This window comes from Centroberyx affinis, unplaced genomic scaffold (assembly GCF_046629955.1).
Source record: "Centroberyx affinis isolate AG114_WGS23_722 - 3 ecotype Tasmania unplaced genomic scaffold, CSIRO-AGI_Caff_v1 ptg000058l_1, whole genome shotgun sequence".
Taxonomy (NCBI): domain Eukaryota; kingdom Metazoa; phylum Chordata; class Actinopteri; order Beryciformes; family Berycidae; genus Centroberyx; species Centroberyx affinis.
In genome coordinates this window covers 561,148-585,394 of record NW_027278769.1, presented here as the reverse complement: position 1 = coordinate 585,394, position 24,247 = coordinate 561,148, and the positions used below count along the sequence as shown (strand labels likewise).

Here is a 24,247-nt window from a genome sequence, read left to right as displayed (position 1 = left end):
TCATTGTTTTTATTGTAGTAGGGGAAAGAGTCAAACATACAATAGTTCAGTTCAGTCCTGGTCAACTAATATGTTGATAAAGGTGTATGCACATAATGAAGTAAAACTACAGTGCTACAGTACCAGTTTAATTAAATCAGTTTAGTTAATTGATATGTAATCACTAGCTAATTAAGCATTCATTAGTGAACAGTCATTTATTTTGGAAATCATACACTGGCTTTTTAACTGCTTTAAAGAAATTGAAAAACACCCAAAATTACAGTTACGTGGTTTCTCTGTGACAGAAGCAAAACTCTCCCAAACCCTCCTGTATTAGTTTCAGTCAGCACTCAGCAGATACACCTGCTAAGCTGTTAAGTCTTTGGTGATCATTGTCAATGGATTACTTTTCAAAAATTTCAACCCAATAAAACCCAATAATGTAACAATTGTTATGTTGAAAAGAAAAAGGACATTACATTAATAACAAGAGTGTTACACGATTAACTGCAGATTGTTCTTACATTAATGATTTATTACATTAATGGGAGGCTATTACATTAACAGTTGTAACAAAAGTACAAAGTGCTGTAAAATGAATAAACATGTTAATAATTATTAGTTATATTAAAGGCAAGAATTGTTTTCAACTCCATTACAGCCCATAGCTCGTTGAGGCTGACAAATTTCAGATAATTGGACTCCCAACAAACAAACTAAAAAATATCTATACCATAATGACAACACTAACAACTTACCAAATGAGAGTTTATAAAAATATATTTTTGGTTGTATGTTAAAAGTTCATCTGAGGTCTTTGCTGTCTGGTTTCCCCTCATCAGGTGGCAGTATATCTTTACTCACACCTTACACTGAGCCAGTGGTACAGTGGTAGTTGAGAAAACTATAATGTTTAAGGGAGGAGGAAGTACTATGACACCACCCACCTACATACTTAATGTTTATTATGCTGATAGGTGGGTTTACTCAGAAGAAGAGGTGGGTATAATCAGTAAATCTGCTTCTACACTGATGAAAACAGAGACAACAACAAGACTGTGATCTTATATTCTGCAATATAACCAGCCACTCAGAAAGCACAACATGATCATCATATTTCTCAGCATAACCTTTAACACTATTCTGGTCTCAGGTAATGGCATTAAAGGTTTTTTCACACATTTTATTCTAATTTTTGTTTTTACAAAAATACTGTACATTTAAGGTTTTATTTGCATACACTGAAGCTTCTACAGTGCCGCCATTTTAGTTGCATATTCTCAAATCTGTTCACAGATTGTAATCCATAACAGTCTGACGGTTGCATATTCTCTGTTGTTGTCTGTTGTTCTTTTCCACAGGTTCCTCTCTCAGTGACCAAGTCTACCAGACTCCAGCTGACATGTAAAACAATCCAGGAGAAACAGCCAAACTCAACTGTTCACACAGTATTCAGAGCTACAATCAAATCCTCTGGTACAAGCAATCAAAGAATAGACAAATGCAACTCCTGGGATACATGATAGCAGGCAGCAAATATCCTGAGACTGGAATGTCTGTCAAGATGGACGGAAGTGCAGATAAAGACAAAATCAGCACTTTAACAATTGAGAGACTCAGCCTGAACAGCAGTGCAGTTTACTTCTGTGCTGCTAGTTTCCACAGTGCGACGTATCGCTGCTCCTCACTACAAAAACCTCTCGTCACACATTTTTATTTTGTCTCTGTATTACAGTTCACAGCCACTTGCACCTGTATCAACCCACTCTAACCAACATTGTCCTTCCCTCTCACTGAGATTAGAGATTATAATGGGAGGTTCCTTCTCTGGAGCGATGCAATACTTAACCCTCCACCCCCCATTATAAACACCAGCCTCAGACATTTAGTGTGTCTGTTGTGGCTGTAGCCCATTTTAACAGGATCACTATGATTACTCAAATTCTCATCACAGTCACAGTCTCATCTCTGTGGCTTCAAGGTACAAGAACTAACGTGCAATTACTTACAGTGTAAGAGATGGATGTGTTGGTTTCATTCTTGTCATTTATTATAGTAATTTATTAACATGACTACATGTACGTTGATGACATTTAAGTTTTCTGAAAGTTACATTTAGCCTCAAATTTTGACTTTAAAACATATCTTTTGCTTCAGAATTTCATTATATCAGTAATACAAGAGTTTGAGTTTCATTCCAAAATCAGATATCCACCATTGGAAATGTTTAAATGTGACACCAGACAAAATTATTGCTGGCATGCGCAACATCAGTATAGATTATTGAATATATTGGCTAACTGAACTGAACCCTGTTGCTTGAAATTTTTTTGCAAAGATCATTTCATTAACATTAAATTTTGATGTTCATAACACCGTTTTTTCCAGAGGTGATGTAAATTGTTTTGTAATGAAACTTTTCAGTTCTGTATTTTCTCCCCACAGGTCACTGCCAGGACGTCACCCAACACCCTGACATCAGCTGGAGTTTTGTGTCCAAATCTGCAGAGATGAACTGCAGCCACAAGAAAGATGCTGGTCATACACAGATGTACTGGTACAGGCAGCGTCCAGGAGAGGCCATGAGCCTCGTCGTCTACACAGCAGTTGGTGGGAAGCTAGACTATGAGGGGGACACTCAGCACAAATATTCAGCTATCAAAAATGTCTCAGAGAGCGGGGCTCTCACTGTGAAAGACTTGCAGCTGGAGGACAGTGCTGTGTATTTCTGTGCCGTCAGCAAACACAGTGATGTAAGAACTATGTGCAGCTGAACAAAAACTGATTGCCATTCATTTGGTGAGTGTATTAGTTATGTGGAAGCACATCTTTACTTTCATATGTTTCCTGTAGGTGGAGATACAGCTCAACAGATACTCTCCAGCTCAACAGAGGAAGCACAATTCATCATGATATAGCTGGTGGAGATTTGAGAGGAGGGCTTTGATAAAGTGTGTACAGTTTACTGTTATTTTAGCCAAGGGATGACAGCTGCTAAGTGTTGCATGTAAGATCAGAAGAGAGTCAACATGTCCACATTTTTCTTTTTCTCTTGGCTCATCGGTAATTACTTAGCTTACTATAAATGCTATGTAGAGACTTTCCTCGATGCAGTTCATTTATTTTCTCTCTTTCTAGGGTTTTCTCTGGGTCTTGAGGTCCATCAGACTCCTTCAGCTCTCCTCAGACACACTGGAGAGAAAGTACAGCTGGTCTGCACTCATGAGAAAACTGACTACAATGTGATGCTATGGTACCAGTAGTCACCTGGAGAGACAGCTATGAAACTCATTGGACATGTGTACGTCAAAAATCCCAAAATGGAAGAGCTGTACAAACAGCATTTTAACATCACTGGAGATATGAGTGGGGAAACAGCAAAGAACGGCTCTCTGTTTATAGTCGACCTAAAGGCACCTGAGCACACTGCAGTGTACTACTGTGCAGCTAGCTATGCACATTGATTGCAGATCCCCTCTCCTCTATACAAAAACTCTACACTAACCTTTATCAACAATGGTTTTGAATCAGATCTTGAACAGGCTCCTGTTGGAGTCATAAAAAAACATTTCAAACTAGCTGCAACTAGCAAAAAATGGCTCTTTTGCTATAATCGACCTAAAAGCACCTGAACACACCGCAACCTACTTCTGTGCTGCAAGTGAAGCACAGTATATCAGACGCCCATCTGCTCTTCACAAAAACCTCTTCCCTTCCCTAATATGAGTGTGGCTTGACGAGTAAATTATCTCCCTCCCAAGCACAAGACATTTGGGGGTTTGACTTTGACTTGTTGCCAACTTATCATGTGATGCTTTTCACTCCACATCACTTCCCTTTCCTGCCTGAGGTGCATCAACATCAACAGTTTGTCTCTAACTGATTCTTCACACTCAACAGTGATTAAACTCAACATGAAAAGAGAACTCATCATAATTATCATCCCACTTTTCTGGATCACAGGTACATAAAGTCATTCATTACTTAACCTGAACCTTGAATCCTGTATGCGATTTGATAATGTGGCTTGATATCAAATATTTAATGAACAATAATTATGTTTTAGTGTCCACTTGAATGTCATTATTCTGTGTCTCCTCTCTACAGGATTGTCACTCAATAAAGATAAAGATGTTCATCAGACTCCAGCTGACCTGCTGGGGAAACTGAATGGTGAAGTCAACCTGACCTGCAAACACAGCATCAGTAGCTACAACACTATTCTCTGGTATCAGCGCTCAGAGGGAGACTCTTCTCTAAAGCTGATCGGATATACAACTTATACAACCACTCAAAGTGTTGAAGAGCCGTATCAAAGTCACTTCAATGTGAGTGGAAACGGTGAGAGCGAGGCTTTCCTTCACATTCTCAAACTGAGGCGTCCTGCAGACAGCGGCCAGTATTTCTGTGCAGCTTCATATGCACAGTGATAGAAAAGTCTCATATTCCCCTACAAAAACCTCTATCTGATCCTGCACACCTGGATCAAACCACATGAACAGTCTGTTTTCTACAGTCAACACACCAGTGGGAGGAGGATGAGAGAAAAAGACAGGAAGACAGGCAGGAAGACGGGGAGACAGGCAGACAGACTGAGTGGCAGAGAGACAGACAGTTGTCCACCATCTGAATGACAGACAGTTTCTCCATGTCAACACACGCTCTGATCTCTCTACATCACTTCCTTCCCCTCCTTCAGATCCAGACAGCACAGCAGAGACTCCAGCTGGTTCTTCACATTCAGCAGCGCAGACAGACAACATGATCCCTCCTCGTCTCTTCATATCCATCATCACTTTGCTCTGAATTAAAGGTATCACATATTAGTAGTTTTTAAATTCAAAGGTTATGAATTTTACCGTTCATAACACTTTTTTTCCAGAGGTGATGTAAACTGTTTGGGAATTAAACTGTTTCATCTTGTATTTTCTCCCCAATCTCTCTTGTACCGCCCCGCTATCCAACATACTTTGTAGGAGGCTACAAAGGTCTGGGTATAAGATGGGGGCACCGGCCAGTATCTCAGGTGGGCGGTGCTTCCGGTGTTGATCCGATGTTAGACAAACCCTGTGTAGCAGAAATCTTCTTCATCAACTGTGAAACACTTGAAAAAACCCTCTCAAACTGCTGTTTCCAAACAAAATATCTCTAAACCAAAAAAATATTTTTTTCCAGGAATTAAGACGAGAATGCTGGAAACACTTTACATTATGGTTCATTAGGTAATGCTTACTAGTGATTAAGCATTAACTGACCATGTGTTAACATATTGAAATAGTTATAAAGTATACATCAGAACTGGTCAACTAATATGCTGATTAATATGTATACACATAATGAAGAAAAACTACAGTGCTACCAGATTAATTAATTCAGTTTAAATAGGGAACTTTGTTTTTGAAATCATACAATGGGTTTTTAACAGCTTTCACAAAATCAAAAATAACCTAAAACTGCAGTTACGTGGTTTCTCTGTGACAGAAGCAAAACTCTCCCAAACCCTTCAGTCAGGACTCAGCAGATACACCTGCTAAGCTGCTGAGTCTTTGGTGATCATTGTCAATGGATTACATTTCAAAAGTTTCAACCCAGTAACCCAATAATGTAATAATTGTTACATTGACAAAAGATTATTATATTAAAAACAAGATTATTACACTATTAATCACAGATTGTTATTACATTAATGATTTATTACACTCATGGGAAGTTATTACATTAACAGTTGTAACATAAGTTACAATGTGCTGTAAAGTGAAATGAATAAAACAAACATGATCACAAACCTGAGTGATAATAAAGGCAAGACTATAGTTTCTCCATTAAGGCCCATAGCTTGTTATGGCTGACTCTGCAAAATTCAGATTCCATATTTGACTTCCAACAAACAAACTAACACAACTTCCATAACAGTAACGACTTACAAGTTATATGCAAGTTTATAAAAACAGATTTTTGGTTGTGTGTTAAAAGTTCATCTGAGGTCTTTGCTGTCTGGTTTCCCCTCATCAGGTGGCAGTATATCTTTACTCACACCTTATACTGAGCCAGTGGTACAGTGGTAGTTGAGAAAACTATAATGTTTAAGGGAGGAGGAAGTACTATGACGCCACCCACCTACATACTTAATGTTTATTATGCTGATAGCTGGGTTTACTCAGAAGAAGAGGTGGGTATAATCAGTAAACCTGATTCTACACTGATGAAAACAGAGACAACAACAAGACTGTGATCTTATATTCTGCAATATAACCAGCCAATCAGAAAGCACAACATGATCATCATATTCCTCAGCATAACCTTTAACACTATTCTGGTCTCAGGTAATGGCATTAAAAGTATTTTGAGACATTTTATTAAAATTTTTGTTTTTACAAAAATACTGTACATTTATTTGCATACACTGAAGCTTCTACAGTGCCGCCATTTTAGTTGCATATTCTCAAATCTGTTCACAGATTGTAATCCATAACAGTCTGACGGTTGCATATTGTCTGTTGTTGTCTGTTGTTCTTTTCCACAGGTTCCTCTCTCAGTGACCAAGTCTACCAGACTCCAGCTGACATGTACAACAAGCCAGGAGAAACAGCCAAACTCAACTGTTCACACAGTATTCAGAACTACAATCGAATCCTCTGGTACAAGCAATCAAAGAATAGACAAATGCAACTCCTGGGATACATGTTAAGAAACAATGGATATCCTGAGACTGGAATGTCTGTCAAGATGGACGGCAGTGCAAATAAAGATGAAACCAGCACTTTAACAATTGAGGGACTCAGACTGAACAGCAGTGCAGTTTACTTCTGTGCTGCTAGTTTCCACAGTGTGACATATCGCTGCTCCTCACTACAAAAACCTCCCATCACACATTTTTCCATCTCTGTATCACAGTTCACAGCCCTTGCACCTGTATCAACCCACTCTAACCAATATTGGCCTTCCCTCTCATTCAGATTAGAGATTATAATGGGAGGTTCCTTCTCTGGAGCAGCGCAATACTTAACCCTCCACCCCCCATTATAAACACCAGCCTCAGACATTTAGTGTGTCTGTTGTGGCTGCAGCTCATTTTAACAGGATCACTATGATTACTCAAATTCTCATCACATTCACAGTCTCATCTCTGTGGCTTCAAGGTACAAGAACTAACGTGCAATTACTTACAGTGTAAGAGATGGATGTGTTGGTTTTATTCTTGTCATTTATTATAGGAATATATTAACATGACTACATGTAAATTGATGACATACGTTTTCTGAAAGTTACATTTAGCCTCAAATTTTGACTTTAAAACATATCTTTTGCTTCAGATGATTGGTGAGAATTGAAATTCAGAATATATCAGTAATACAAGAGTTTGAGTTTCATTCCAAAATCAGATATCCACCATTTGAAATGTTTAATGCGACACCAGACAAAATTACTGCTGATCATTAACATTACATGTTGATGTTCATAACACTGTTTTTCCAGAGGGGATGTAAATTGTTTTGAAATGAAACTTTTCAGTTCTGTATTTTCTCCCCACAGGTCACTGCCAGGACGTCACCCAACACCCTGAGATCAGCTGGAGTTTTGTGTCCAAATCTGCAGAGATGAACTGCAGCCACAAGAAAGATGCTGGTCATACACAGATGTACTGGTACAGGCAGCGTCCAGGAGAGGCCATGAGCCTCGTCGTCTACACAGCAGTTGGTGGGAAGCTAGACTATGAGGGGGACACTCAGCACAAATATTCAGCTATCAAAAATGTCTCAGAGAGCGGGGCTCTCACTGTGAAAGACTTGCAGCTGGAGGACAGTGCTGTGTATTTCTGTGCTGTCAGCCAACACAGTGATGTAAGAACTATGTGCAGCTGAACAAAAACTGCTTGCCATTAATTTGGTGAGTGAATTAGTTTTGTGGAATCACATCTTTACTTTCATGTCTTTCCTGTAGGTGGAGTTACAGCTCAACAGATACTCTCCAGCTCAACAGAGGAAGCACTATTCATCATGATATAGCTGGTGGAGATTTGAGAGGAGGGCTTTGATAAAGTGTCTACAGTTTACTGTTATTTTAGCCAAGGGATGACAGCTGCAAGTGTTTAGTGTAAGATCAGAAGAGAGTCAACATGTCCACATTTTTCTTTTTCTCTTGGCTCATCGGTAATTACTTGGCTTACCATAAATGCTGTGTGCATACTTTGCTCTATGCAGTTCATTAATTTCCTCTCTTTCTAGGGTTTTCTCTGGGTCTTGAGGTCCATCAGACTCCTTCAGCTCTCCTCAGACACACTGGAGAGAAAGTACAGCTGGTCTGCACTCATGGGAAAACTGACTACAATGTGATGCTATGGTACCAGCAGTCACCTGGAGAGACAGCTATGAAACTCATTGGATATTTGAACGTCAGAGATCCCAAAATGGAAGAGCTGTACAAACAGCATTTTAAGATCACTGGAGATTTGAGTGGGGAAACAGCGAAGAACGGCTCTCTGTTTATAGTTGACCTAAAGGCACCTGAGCACACTGCAGTGTACTACTGTGCAGCTAGCTATGCACGATGACTGCAGATCCCCTCTCCTCTATACAAAAACTCTACACTAACCTTTATCAACAATGGTTTTGAATCAGATCTTGAACAGACTCCTCCCAGGCAGCTGCGCTTGAGGTCCCAGTTTGATCAGATTCCCCATCGCTAATGGTTACAGTCAGTGTGATCCGATGTCAGATCCCATCAACACACTTCCACAAAAGACTGTCATATCGTGCTGACATCTCATCTAAGGGTTTTAACGCAGTGTTTAGTGTTGATCTGTAGGCTAGAGGAAGTCAAAATGATCCGATTTCTCTTTTTCTGCTGCCTGACAGGTAATGACTTGGTCGTGTTGAAAATGTATTTAGAATGTGGTTAGGTGTTTATTTTCATTGTTCATCCATCACAATGTAAGTAAATGTCTGTTTCCCTCTCTGTCCAGGTGTTTGTCTGGGTCTTGAGGTCTATCAGTCTCCCTCTTCACTCATCAGAAAGCCTGGTGACAATGTGCAGCTTGTCTGCACACATGGGAAAACTGATTACAGACAGATGCTATGGTACCAGCAGTCAACAGGAGAGACAGTTATGAAATTCATTGGATATGTGAACGTCAACACTCCCAAAATGGAAGAGCCATATAAACAGCGTTTCAATATCACTGGAGATTTGGGTGGGAATAGTGCAAAGAATGGCTCTCTTCTAATCCAACTGAAAGGAGCTGAGTACAGCGCAGTGTATTACTGTGCAGCTAGTGATGCACACTGACAAAAATCCCCTCTGCTCTTTACAAAAACTCTACTCTATCCTTTATCATCAGTGGTTTTGAATAAGACATGGAATAAACCGCTCCCTAGCACCTGCTTTTTGGTTGTAATTTGGTTTTATGCAATCATATCATCCTCAGCCTTTGCAACGGTGTTTCTAGATTTTATTTGTTCATTTTTATTTAAATTTTATTCAACAAGGCAAGTCAGTTAAGAACAAATTCTGATTCAAAGTGATTCACAAATGTTTGGGAATTGGGGAAGGCGGAAAAAAATGAATAATGTCAGTATGATAAAAAAAATAAAAATAACAGGGTGACACACTTCCCTTCTACATCACTTCCCCTTCCTCCTGACACTAAGGCAGCTCAAGTCACATACCAGGAGCACCAGTGACAGTGATTCAATCTCATTTCCCATCAACACACACTGATAAAACACTGTCATATCCTGTCTGATATTTCACCCAGGAGTTTAGAGGAACTTGTTGCTCTGTGTTGGATCTCTACATCATGATGAGATTTCTCTTCTTCTGTTTCCTCACAGGCAACAACTCAATCTGTTGTGATAGAAGGGATGTGCTGCACAGAATGAATGTATTTACTTTAAATCTGAAGTAGATGTTCTCTCTCCCCATCTCTGTCTACAGCAGGTGTTTCTCTGGGTCTTGAGGTCCATCAGTCTCCCTCTTCACTCATCAGAAACCCTGGTGACAACGTGCAGCTTATCTGCACCCATGGGAGAAGTGACTACAAAGTGATGCTGTGGTACTAGCGATTACCTGGAGACAAGGCTCTGAAACTCATTGGGTTTGGATATGTGGAGTTCAGAGAAGACAATATAGAAGAGTCATATAAAAAACATTTTAAATTAGCTGGGGATTTGAGTGGAGATGGAACAAAAAATGTCTCTCTTTCTATAATCGACCTAAAAGCACCTGAACACACCGCGACCTACTTCTGTGCTGCAAGTGAAGCACAGTATATCAGACGCCCATCTGCTCTTAACAAAAACCTCTTCCCTTCCCTAATATGAGTGTGGCTTGACGAGTAAATTATCTCCCTCCCAAGCACAAGACATTTGGGGGTTTGACTTTGACTTGTTGCCAACTTATCATGTGATGCTTTTCACTCCACATCACTTCCCTTTCCTGCCTGAGGTGCATCAACATCAACAGTTTGTCTCTAACTGATTCTTCACACTCAACAGTGATGAAACTCAACATGAACAGAGAACTCATCATAATTATCATCCCACTTTTCTGGATCACAGGTACATAAAGTCATTTATTTTTGCTCAACCTGAACCTTGAATCCTGTATGTGATTTGACAATGTGGCTTCATATAAAATATTTAATGAATAATAATTCTGTTTTAGTGTCCAACTGAATGTCATTATTCTCTGTTCTCCTCTCTACAGGAGTGTCACTCAACAAAAATAAAGATGTTCATCAGACTCCAGCTGATCTGCTGGGGAACCTGGATGGTGAAGTCAACCTGACCTGCAAACACAGCATCGATAACTACAACACTATTCTCTGGTATCAGCGCTCAGAGGGAGACTCTTCTCTAAAGCTGATCGGATATACAACTTATACAACCACTCAAAGTGTTGAAAAGCTGTATGAAAGTCACTTCAATGTGAGTGGAAACGGTCAGAGCGAGGCTTCCCTTCACATTCTCAAACTGAGGCGTCCTGCAGACAGCGGCCAGTATTTCTGTGCAGCTTCATATGCACAGTGATAGAAAAGTCTCATATTCCTCTACAAAAACCTTTATCTGATCCTGCACACCTGGATCAAACCACATGAACAGTCTGTTTTCTACAGTCAACGCACCAGTGGGAGGAGGATGAGAGAAAAAGACAGGAAGACAGGCAGGAAGACGGGGAGACAGGCAGACAGACTGAGTGGCAGAGAGACAGACAGTTGTCCACCATCTGAATGACAGACAGTTTCTCCATGTCAACACACGCTCTGATCTCTCTTCATCACTTCCTTCCCCTCCTTCAGATCCAGACAGCACAGCAGAGACTCCAGCTGGTTCTTCACATTCAGCAGCGCAGACAGACGACATGATCCCTCCTCGTCTCTTCATATTCATCATCACTTTGTTCTGAATTAAAAGTATCACATATTAGTATTTTTTAAATTCAAAGGTTATGGATTTTAATGTTCATAACACTTTTTTTTCCAGAGGTGATGTAAACTCTTTTGGAATTCAACTGTTACATCTTGTATTTTCTCCCCAATCTCTCTTGTACCGCCCCGCTATCCAACATACTTTGTAGGAGGCTACAAAGGTCTGGGTATAAGATGGGGGCACCAGCCAGTACCTCAGGTGGGCGGTGCTTCCGGTGTCGATCCGATGTTAGACAAACCCTGTGCAGCAGAAATTTTCTTCATCAACTGCGAAACACTCCTGAAAAAACCCTCTCAAACTGCTGTTTCCAAACAAAGTATCTCCAAAAAGCAAAACAATTTTTTTTTTTTTTGTTTGTTCCAGGAATTAAGTAGAGAACGCTGGAAACACTTAGCATTATGGTTCCTTAAATAATGCTTACTTAGTGATTAAGCATTAACTGACCTTAACATATTGAAATAGTTATAAAGTATGCATCAGTCCTGGTCAACTAATATGCTGATTAATGTGTATACACATAATGAAGAAAAACTACAGTGCTACCAGTTTAATTCATTCAGTTTAGTTAGGGAACTCTGTTTTTGAAATCATGCATTCAGCTTTCAAAAAATCAAAAATAACCTAAAATTGCAGTTACGTGGTTTCTCTGTGACAGAAGCAAAACTCTCCCAAACCCTTCAGTCAGCACTCAGCAGATCCACCTGCTAAGCTGATAAGTCTTTGTTGATTATTGTCAATGGATTACATTTCAAAAATTTTAACCCAATAATGTAATAATTGTTACAGTTCACAGCCCCTTGCACCTGTATCAACCCATTCTAACCAATATTGGCCTTCCCTCTCATTGAGATTAGAGATTATAATGGGAGGTTCCTTCTCTGGAGCAACGCAATACTTAACCCTCCACCCCCCATTATAAACACCAGCCTCAGACATTTAGTGTGTCTGTTGTGGCTGCAGGTCATTTTAACAGGATCACTATGATTACTCAAATTCTCATCACATTCACAGTCTCATCTCTGTGGCTTCAAGGTACAAGGACTAACATGCAATTACTTACAGTGTAAGAGATGGATGTGTTGGTTTTATTCTTCATCAGATATCCACAATTGGAAATGTTTAATGTGACACCTGACAAAATTATTGCTGGCATGAAAAACATCAATATAGATTATTGAATATATTGGATAAGTGAACATCTGATCATTAACATTGCATGTTGATGTTCATAACACTGTTTTTCCAGAGGGGATTTAAATTGTTTTGGAATTAAACTTTTCAGTTCTGTATTTTATGCCCACAGGTCACTGCCAGGACGTCACCCAACACCCTGAGATCAGCTGGAGTTTCGTGTCCAAATCTGCAGAGATGAACTGCAGCCACAAGAAAGATGTTGATTATTCACAGATGTACTGGTACAGGCAGCGTCCAGGAGAGGCCATGAGCCTCATTGTCTTCACAGCAGTTGGTCGGGAGCCAGTCTATGAGGGGGGCACTCAGCACAAATATCCAGCCATCAAAACTGTCTCAGAGAGCGGGGCTCTCACTGTGAAAGACTTGCAGCTGGAGGACAGTGCTGTGTATTTCTGTGCCGTCAGCAAACACAGTGATGTAAGAACTATGTGCAGCTGAACAAAAACTGCTTGCCATTCATTTGGTGAGTGTATTAGTTATGTGGAATCACATCTTTACTTTCATATGTTTCCTGTAGGTGGAGTTACAGCTCAACAGATACTCTCCAGCTCAACAAAGGCAGCACTATTCATCATGATATAGCTACAGTTTACTGTTATTTTAGCCAAGGGAGTACAGCTGCTGTTGTGTGTAAGATCAGAAGAGAGTCAACATGTCCACATTTTTCTTTTTCTCCTGGCTCATCGGTAATTACTTGGCTTACCATAAATGCTGTGTGCATACTTTGCTCTATGCAGTTCATTCATTTTCTCTCTTTCTAGGGTTTTCTCTGGGTCTTGAGGTCCATCAGACTCCTTCAGCTCTCCTCAGAAACACTGGAGAGAAAGTGCAGCTGGTCTGCACTCATGGGAAAACTGACTACAGAGTGATGCTATGGTACCAGCAGTCACCTGGAGAGACAGCTATGACACTCATTGGACATGTGAACGTCAAAGATCCCAAAATGGAAGAGCTGTACCAACAGCATTTTAATATCACTAGAGATTTGAGTGGGGAAACAGCAAAGAATGGCTCTCTGTTTATAGTTGACCTAAAGGCACCTGAGCACAGTGCAGTGTACTACTGTGCAGCTAGCTATGCACGATGACTGCAGATCCCCTCTCCTCTATACAAAAACTCTACACTAACCTTTATCAACAGTGGTTTTGAATAAGATTTTGAACAGGCTCCTCCCAGGCAGCTGCGCTTGAGGTCCCAGTTTGATCTGATGACATCATCATTTCTAGGTGATGTACAGTAATGGTGTTTCTTCTTCACTTCCCTTTCCTCCTCAAACCTCAGCAGCTCAGTGAGGCTCCAGTCTATTCCATCATCCACATTACATCCACATAAGACTGTCATATCTAGTCTGACATCTCATCTAAGGGTTTTAACTCAGTGTTTAGTGTTGATCTGTAGGCTAGAGGAAGTCAAAATGATCCGATTTCTCTTTTTCTGCTGCCTGACAGGTAATGACTTGGTTGTGTTGAAAATGTATTTAGAATGTGGTTAGGTGTTTATTTTCATTGTTCATCCATCACAATGTAAGTCAAAGTCTGTGTTTCCCTCTCTGTCCAGGTGTTTGTCTGGGTCTTGAGGTCCATCAGTCTCCCTCTTCACTCATCAGAAAGCCTGGTGACAACGTGCAGCTTGTCTGCACACATGGGAGAAGTGACTACACAGTGATGCTGTGGTATCAGCAGTCACCAGGAGAGACAGCTATGAAACTCATTGGATTTGTGGATTATAACACAATAAATCATAAAGAGTTATATAAAAAGCATTTCAATGTCACTGGGGATTTGAGTGGGAATAGTGCAAAGAACGGCTCTCTGTTTATAGTCGACCTGAAAGCAGCTGAACACAGCGCAGTGTATTACTGTGCAGCTCGCTACGCACGTTGAGGCAGATCTCCTCTGAACTCTATAAAAAACTAAACATCATCCTTTATCAGCTGTGGTTTTGAATAAAGCCTTGAATAGACCGCTCCCAGGCAGCTGCATTTCAGATCCTTGTTTTATTTAATAATATCTTCTTCCCCAGCCAGTTTGTGTCATATGATTTCTACATCACTTCCTCTTCCTCCTTCAACTCCAGGCTGTTGAGTAACTAAAGCATCAGTTGAGTTTTTCATGTTCAGCCCAGTCAATCAGCAAAGCTAGTCTTCTCATCATCATCATCATCATCATCATCGTCATCATCATCCAAAAGAGCGAGTCGTATCCTGTTTAATATCCCAATGAAGAGTTAAATTTTAAAGGACAAAGCGTCAAAATGATTCTATTTCTCCTCTTCTTTCACCTTATAGGTAATGAGATTATTGTGTGGATCATGAAGTCTTGCTGTGTATGTGTGCACTTTAGGTGTTACTTTACTTTGTTTCCTTGTTCATCAGCATGGAAGCAGTTAAATCTGTATTTTCCTCTGTTTCTAGGTGTTTCTCTGGGTCTTGAGGTCCATCAGTCTCCCTCTGGACTCATCAGAAACCCTGGTGACAACGTGCAGCTTGTCTGCACCCATGGGAGAAGTGACTATAGAGTGATGCTGTGGTACCAGCGATTACCTGGAGACAAGGCTCTGAAACTCATTGGGTTTGGATATGTTCAAAGTTCATAGTTCAAAGACGACAATGTGGAAGAGCCATATAAAAAACATTTCAAATTAGCTGGGGATTTGAGTGGAGGTGGAACAAAAAATGTCTCTCTTTCTATAATCGACCTAATGCACCTGAACACACCGCGACCTACTTCTGTGCTGCAAGTGAAGCACAGTATATCAGACGCCCATCTGCTCTTCACAAAAACCTCTTCCCTTCCCTAATATGAGTGTGGCTTGACGAGTAAATTATCTCCCTCCCAAGCACAAGACATTTGGGGGTTTGACTTTGACTTGTTGCCAACTTATCATGTGATGCTTTTCACTCCACATCACTTCCCTTTCCTGCCTGAGGTGCATCAACATCAACAGTTTGTCTCTAACTGATTCTTCACACTCAACAGTGATGAAACTCAACATGAACAGAGAACTCATCATAATTATCATCCCACTTTTCTGGATCAAAGGTACATAAAGTCATTTATTTTTGCTCAACCTGAACCTTGAATCCTGTATGTGATTTGATAATGTGGCTTCATATAAAATATTTAATGAATAATAATTCTGTTTTAGTGTCCAACTGAATGCCATTATTCTCTGTTCTCCTCTCTACAGGAGTGTCACTCAATAAAGATAAAGATGTTCATCAGACTCCAGCTGACCTGCTGGGGAACCTGGATGGTGAAGTCAACCTGACCTGCAAACACAGCATCAGTAGCTACAACACTATTCTCTGGTATCAGCGCTCAGAGGGAGACTCTTCTCTAAAGCTGATCGGATATACAAGAGTTACAATTCAAAGTGTTGAAAAGCCGTATGAAAGTCACTTCAGTGTGAGTGGAAACGGTGCGAGCGAGGCTTCCCTTCACATTCTCAAACTGAGGCGTCCTGCAGACAGGGGCCAGTATTTCTGTGCAGCTTCATATGCACAGTGATAGAAAAGTCTCATATTCCTCTACAAAAACCTTTATCTGATCCTGCACACCTGGATCAAACCACATGAACAGTCTGTTTTCTACAGTCAACGCACCAGTGGGAGGAGGATGAGAGGAAATAACAGGAAGACAGGCAGGAAGACGGGGAGACAGGCAGACAGACTGAGGGGCAGAGAGACAGACAGTTGTCCACCATCTGAATGACAGACAGTTTCTCCATGTCAACACACGCTCTGATCTCTCTACATCACTTCCTTCCCCTCCTTCAGATCCAGACAGCACAGCAGAGACTCCAGCTGGTTCTTCACATTCAGCAGCGCAGACAGACAACATGATCCCTCCTCGTCTCTTCATATTCATCATCACTTTGTTCTGAATTAAAGGTATCACATATTAGTATTTTTTAAATTCAAAGGTTATGGATTTTAATGTTCATAACACTTTTTTTTCCAGAGGTGATGTAAACTGTTTTGGAATTCAACTGTTGCATCTTGTATTTTCTCCCCAATCTCTCTTGTACCGCCCCACTATCCAACATACTTTGTAGGAGGCTACAAAGGTCTGGGTATAAGATGGGGGCACCGGCCAGTACCTCAGGTGGGCGGTGCTTCCGGTGTCGATCCGATGTTAGACAAACCCTGTGCAGCAGAAATCTTCATCATCAACTGCGAAACACTCCTGAAAAAACCCTCTCAAACTGCTGTTTCCAAACAAAGTATCTCCAAAAAGCAGACTTGTAAAGCAACACTTTACATTATGGTTCCTTAAATAATGCTTACTTAGTGATTAAGCATTAACTGACCTTAACATATTGAAATACTTATAAAGTATGCATCAGTCCTGGTCAACTAATATGCTGATTAATGTGTATACACATAATGAAGAAAAACTACAGTGCTACCAGTTTAATTCATTCAGTTTAGTTAGGGAACTTTGTTTTTGAAATCATGCGTTGTGTTTTTAACAGCTTTCAAAAAATCAAAAAAAACCTAAAACTGCAGTTACGTGGTTTCTCTGTGACAGAAGCAAAACTCTCCCAAACCCTTCAGTCAGCACTCAGCAGATCCACCTGCTAAGCTGATAAGTCTTTGTGATCATTGTCAATGGATTACATTTCAAAAATTTTAACCCAATAACCCAATAATGTAATAATTGTTACATTGACAAGAAAAAGATTATTATATTAATAACAATATAATTACACTATTAATCACAGAATATTACAACATTAATTATTTATTATAGAAATAGTAAGTTATTACATTAACAGTTGTAACAAGTTACAATGAAAAAACAAACAAACATGATCTCAAACCTGAGTGATAATAAAGGCAAGACTATAGTTTCTCCATTAAGGCCCATAGTTTGTTATGGCTGACTCACTGACAATGCACGTTTATATAAATAGATTTTTGGTTGTGTGTTAAAAGTTCATCTGAGGTCTTTGCTGTCTGGTTTCCCCTCATCAGGTGGCAGTATATCTTTACTCACACCTTATACTGAGCCAGTGGTGCAGTGGTAGTTGAGAAAACTATAATGTTTAAGGGAGGAGGATGTACTATGACGCCACCCACCTATATACTCAGTGTTTATTATGCTGATAGGTGGGTTTACTCAGAAGAAGAGGTGTGTATAATCAGTAAACCTGCTTCTACACTGATGAAAACAGAGACAACAACAAGACTGTGATCTTATATTCTGCAATATAACCAGCCATTCAGAAAACACAACATGATCATCATATTCCTCAGCATAACCTTTAACACTATTCTGGTCTCAGGTAATGGCATTAAATGTATTTTAAGACATAATGTTATTATAATTTTTAAAAAAAGCTCTACTATCTATTTACAGTTTTATTAGTGTACAGACAGTGCTGCTATTTTAGTTGCAATTTCAGGCTCTCTCAGAAACTGAAGTAGCACATGTGCAATTTGAGATTCAAAGTCGGGATGGATATTTTCAATTCTGTTCACAGATTATACTGCTAAATTTCTGTCACCGTAACACTCTGATGGTTGTATACAGTATTGTCTGTTGTTGTCTGTTGTTCTTTTCCACAGGTTCCTCTCTCAGTGACCAAGTCTACCAGACTCCAGCTGACATGTACAACAAGCCAGGAGAAACAGCCAAACTCAACTGTTCACACAGTATTCAGAACTATGATCGAATCCTCTGGTACAAGCAATCAAAGAACAAACAAATGCTACTCTTGGGATACATGTTAGGAAACAATGTATATCCTGAGACTGGAATGTCTGTCAAGATGGACGGCAGTGCAAATAAAGATGAAATCAGCACTTTAACAATTGAGGAACTCAGTCTGAACAGCAGTGCAGTTTACTTCTGTGCTGCTAGTTTCCACAGTGCGATGTATCGCTGCTCCTCACTACAAAAACCTCCCATCACACATGAATCCATCTCTGTATTACAGTTCACAGCCCCTTGCACCTGTATCAACCCACTAACCACTATTGGCCTTCCCTCTCATTCAGATTAGCGATTATAATGGGAGGTTCCTCTCTGGAGCAATGCAATACTTAACCCTCCACCCCCCATTATAAACACCAGCCTCAGACATTTAGTGTGTCTGTTGTGGCAGCAGCTCATTTTAACAGGATCACTATGATTACTCAAATTCTCATCACATTCACAGTCTCATCTCTGTGGCTTCAAGGTACAAGAACTAACGTGCAATTACTTACAGTGTAAGAGATGGATGTGTTGGTTTTATTCTTGTCATTTATTATAGTAATATATTAACATGACTACATGTACGTTGATGACATACGTTTTCTGAAAGTTACATTTAGCCTCAAATTTTGCTTCAGAAGATTGGTGAGAACTGAATTTCAATATATCAGTAATAGAAGAGTTTGAGTTTCATTCCAAAATCAGATATCTACAATTGGGAATGTTTAATGTGACACCAGAGAAAATTATTGCTGGCATGAAAAACATCAGTATAGATTATTGAATATATTGGATAACTGAACATCTGATCATTAACATTACATGTTGATGTTCATAACACTGTTTTTCAAGAGGGGATTTAATTGTTTTGGAATTAAACTTTTCAGTTCTGTATTATCTGCCCACAGGTCACTGCCAGGACGTCACCCAACACCCTGAGATCAGCTGGAGTTTTGTGTCCAAATCTGCAGAGATGAACTGCAGCCACAAGAAAGATGCTGGTCATACACAGATGTACTGGTACAGGCAGCGTCCAGGAGAGGCCATGAGCCTCATCGTCTTCACAGCAGTTGGTGTGCAGCCAGTCTATGAGGGGGACACTCAGCACAAATATTCAGCTATCAAAAATGTCTCAGAGAGCGGGGCTCTCACTGTGAAAGACTTGCAGCTGGAGGACAGTGCTGTGTATTTCTGTGCCGTCAGCAAACACAGTGATGTAAGAACTATGTGCAGCTGAACAAAAACTGCTTGCCATTCATTTGGTGAGTATATTAGTTTTGTGGAATCACATCTTTACTTTCATATCTTTCCTGTAGGTGGAGTTACAGCTCAACAGATACTCTCCAGCTCAACAGAGGAAGCACTATTCATCATGATATAGCTGGTGGAGATTTGAGAGGAGGGCTTTGATAAAGTGTCTACAGTTTACTGTTATTTTAGTCAAGGGATTACAGCTGCTGTTGTGTGTAAGATCAGAAGAGAGTCAACATGTCCACATTTGTCTTTTTCTCCTGGCTCATCGGTAATTACTTGGCTTACCATAAATGCTGTGTGCAGACTTTGCTCTATGCAGTTCATTCATTTTCTCTCTTTCTAGGGTTTTCTCTGGGTCTTGAGGTCCATCAGACTCCTTCAGCTCTCCTCAGACACACTGGAGAGAAAGTGCAGCTGGTCTGCACTCATGGGAAAACTGACTACAATGTGATGCTATGGTACCAGCAGTCACCTGGAGAGAAAGCTATGAAACTCATTGGACATGTGTACATCAAAGATCCCAAAATGGAAGAGCTGTACAAACAGCATTTTAGTATCACTGGAGATTTGAGTGGGGAAACAGCAATGAATGGCTCTCTGTTTATAGTCGACCTAAAGGCACCTGAGCACACTGCAGTGTACTACTGTGCAGCTAGCTATGCACGATGACTGCAGATCCCCTCTCCTCTATACAAAAACTCTACAGTAACCTTTATCAACAATGGTTTTGAATCAGATCTTGAACAGGCTCCTCCCAGGCAGCTGCGCTTGAGGTCCCAATTTGATCTGATGCCATCATCATTTCTATCTGATGTACAGTAATGGTGTTTCTTCTTCACTTCCCTTTCCTCCTCAAACCTCAGGCAGCTCAGTGAATCTCCAGTTGATTCCCCATCGCTAATGGTGACAGTCAGTTTGATCCGATGTCAGATCCCATCAGCACACTTCCACAAAAGACTGTCATATCTAGCTGACATCTCATCTAAGGGTTTTAACTCAGTGTTTAGTGTTACTAGGCTAGAAGAAGTCAAAATGATCCGATTTCTCTTTTTCTGCTGCCTGACAGGTAATGACTTGGTTGTGTTGAAAATGTATTTAGAATGTGGTTAGGTGTTTATTTCCATTGTTCATCCATCACAATGTAAGTAAATGTCTGTGTTTCCCTCTCTGTCCAGGTGTTTGTCTGGGTCTTGAGGTCCATCAGTCTCCCTCTTCACTCATCAGAAAGCCTGGTGACAACGTGCATCTTGTCTGCACACATGGAAAAACTGACTACAGACAGATGCTATGATACCAGCAGTCACCAGGAGAGACAGCTATGAAACTCATTGGGTATTTGTACTTAAACGATCCCAAAATGGAAGAGCCATATAAACAGCATTTCAGTATCACAGGAGATTTGGGTGGGGATAGCGCAAAGAATGGCTCTCTTCTAATCCAACTGAAAGGAGGTGAGCACAGCGCAGTGTATTACTGTGCAGCTAGTGATGCACACTGACAAAAATCCCCTCTGCTCTTTACAAAAACTCTACTCTATCCTTTATCATCAGTGGTTTTGAATAAGACATGGAATAAACCGCTCCTAAGCACCTGCTTTTGTGGTTGTAATTTGGTTTTATGCAATCATATCATCCTCAGCCTTTGCAACAGTGTTTCTAGATTTTATTTGTTCATTTTCATTTAAACTGTATTCAACAAGGCAAGTCAGTTAAGAGCAAATTCTGATTCACAGTGATTCACAAATGTTTGGGAATTGGGGAAGGCGGAAAAAAATGAATAATGTCAGTATGATAAAAAATAAAATAAAAAAAAATAACAGGGTGACACACTTCCCTTCTACATCACTTCCCCTTCCTCCTGACACTAAGGCAGCTCAAGTCACACACCAGTAGCACCAGTGACAGTGATTCAATCTCATTTCCCATCAACACACACTGATAAAACACTGTCATATCCTGTCTGATATTTCACCCAGGAGTTTAGAGGAACTTGTTGCTCTGTGTTGGATCTCTACATCATGATGATATTTCTCTTCTTCTGTTTCCTCACAGGTAACAACTCAGTCTGTTGTGATAGAAGGGATGTGCTGCACAGAATGAATGTATTTACATTAAATCTGAAGTAGATGTTCTCTCTTCCCATCTCTGTCTACAGCAGGTGTTTCTCTGGGTCTTGAGGTCTCCCTCTTCCCTCATCAGAAACCCTGGTGACAATGTGCAGCTTGTCTGCACCCATGGGAGAAGTGACTACAAAGTGATGCTGTGGTACTAGCGATTACCTGGAGACAAGGCTCTGAAACTCATTGGGTTTGGATATGTGGAGTTCAGAGAAGACAATATAGAAGAGTCATATAAAAAACATTTCAAACTAGCTGCAACTAGCAAAAAATTGCTCTTTTGCTATAATCGACCTAAAAGCACCTGAACACACCGCGACCTACTTCTGTGCTGCAAGTGAAGTACAGTATATCAGACGCCCATCTGCTCTTCACAAAAACCTCTTCCCTGTGTGTCTAGACAAGTAAATTATCTCCCTCCCAAGCACAAGACATTTGAGGGTTTGACTTTGACTTGTTGCCAACTTATCATGTGATGCTTTTCACTCCACATCACTTCCCTTTCCTACCTGAGGTGCATCAACATCAACAGTTTGTCTCTAACTGATTCTTCACACTCAACAGTGATGAAACTCAACATGAACAGAGAACTCATCATAATTATCATCCCACTTTTCTGGATCAAAGGTACATAAAGTCATTTATTTTTGCTCAGTCTGAACCCTGAATCCTGTATGTGATTTGATAATGTGGCTTCATATCAAATACTTAATGAATAATAATTTTGTTTTAGTGTCCAACTGAATGCCATTATTCTCTGTTCTCCTCTCTACAGGAGTGTCACTCAACAAAAATAAAGATGTTCATCAGACTCCAGCTGATCTGCTGGGGAAACTGAATGGTGAAGTCAACCTGACCTGCAAACACAGCATCAATAACTATGACACTATTCTCTGGTATCAGCGCTCAGAGGGAGACTCTTCTCTAAAGCTGATCGGATATACAACTTATACAACCACTCAAAGTGTTGAAAAGCCGTATGAAAGTCACTTCAGTGTGAGTGGAAACGGTCAGAGCGAGGCTTCCCTTCACATTCTCAAACTGAGGCGTCCTGCAGACAGTGGCCAGTATTTCTGTGCAGCTTCATATGCACAGTGATAGAAAAGTCTCATATTCCTCTACAAAAACCTTTATCTGATCCTGCACACCTGGATCAAACCACATGAACAGTCTGTTTTCTACAGTCAACGCACCAGTGGGAGGAGGATGAGAGAAAAAGACAGGAAGACAGGCAGGAAGACGGGGAGACAGGCAGACAGACTGAGGGGCAGAGAGACAGATAGTTGTCCACCATCTGAATGACAGACAGTTTCTCCATGTCAACACACGCTCTGATCTCTCTTCATCACTTCCTTCCCCTCCTTCAGATCCAGACAGCACAGCAGAGACTCCAGCTGGTTCTTCACATTCAGCAGCGCAGACAGACAACATGATCCCTCCTCGTCTCTTCATATCCATCATCACTTTGTTCTGAATTAAAGGTATCACATATTAGTAGTTTTTAAATTGAAAGGTTATGAATTTTAATGTTCATAACACTTTTTTTCCAGAGGTGATGTAAACTGTTTGGGAATTAAACTATTTCATCAAACCATCTCAAACTGCTGTTTCCAAACAACAAAGTATCTCCAAAAAGCAAAAAAAAAAAATTTTGTTTTGTTCTTTCCAGGAATTAAGTAGAGAACGCTGGAAACACTTTATATTATGGTTCCTTAAATACTGTTTACTTAGTGATTAAGCATTAACTGACCATGTGTTAACATATTGAAATAGTTATAAAGTATGCATCAGTCCTGGTCAACTAATGTGCTGATTAATATGTATACACATAATGAAGAAAAACTACAGTGCTACCAGTTTAATTAATTCAGTTTAGTTAGGGAACTTTGTTTTTGAAATCATACAATGGGTTTTTAACAACTTTCAAAAAATCTAAAATAACCTAAAACTGCAGTTACGTGGTTTCTCTGTGACAGAAGCAAAACTCTCCCAAACCCTTCAGTCAGGACTCAGCAGATCCACCTGCTAAGCTCTTTGTGATTATAGTCAATGGATTACATTTCAAAAATGTCAACCCAATAACCCAATAATGTAATAATTGTTACATTGACAAGAAAAAGATTATTATATTAATAACAATATTATTACACTATTAATCACAGAATATTACTACATTAATGATTAATTATAGTAATAGTAAGTTATTACATTAACAGTTGTAACAAGTTACAATGCAAAAACAAACAAACATGATAACAAACCTGAGTGATAATAAAGCCAAGGCTATAGTTTCTCCATTAAGGCCCATAGTTTGTTATGGCTGACTCTGCAAAATTCAGATTCCATATTTGACTCCCAACAAAGAAACTAACACAACTTCCATAACAGTAACAACTTACCAGTTAACTGCAAGTTTATAAAAATAGATTTTTGGTTGTGTGTTAAAAGTTCATCTGAGGTCTTTGCTGTCTGGTTTCCCCTCATCAGGTGGCAGTATATCTTTACTCACACCTTATACTGAGCCAGTGGTACAGTGGTAGTTGAGAAAACTATAATGTTTAAAGGAGGAGGAT

At 40.0% G+C, this 24,247-nt stretch overlaps 1 protein-coding gene and 1 gene segment (V, D, J or C); both read left to right on the top strand.

The window, feature by feature from the left end:
• Positions 1-2,050: 2,050 nt before the first annotated feature.
• Positions 2,051-2,756, top strand: LOC139644063 (T cell receptor beta variable 7-2-like). The segment is given in 2 exon segments: positions 2,051-2,060; positions 2,428-2,756. Coding segments are annotated over 2 exon segments (339 nt in total).
• Positions 2,757-6,241: 3,485 nt separating this feature from the next.
• Positions 6,242-24,247, top strand: part of LOC139644274 (M1-specific T cell receptor beta chain-like) — a 40,476-nt gene continuing 22,470 nt past the window's right edge. The window contains exons 1-2 of the mRNA XM_071519681.1: positions 6,242-6,305; positions 6,506-6,799. Coding sequence (XP_071375782.1) covers positions 6,257-6,305; positions 6,506-6,799 — 343 coding nt within the window. The 5' untranslated portion in view covers positions 6,242-6,256. The remainder of the gene's footprint in view (positions 6,306-6,505; positions 6,800-24,247) is intronic.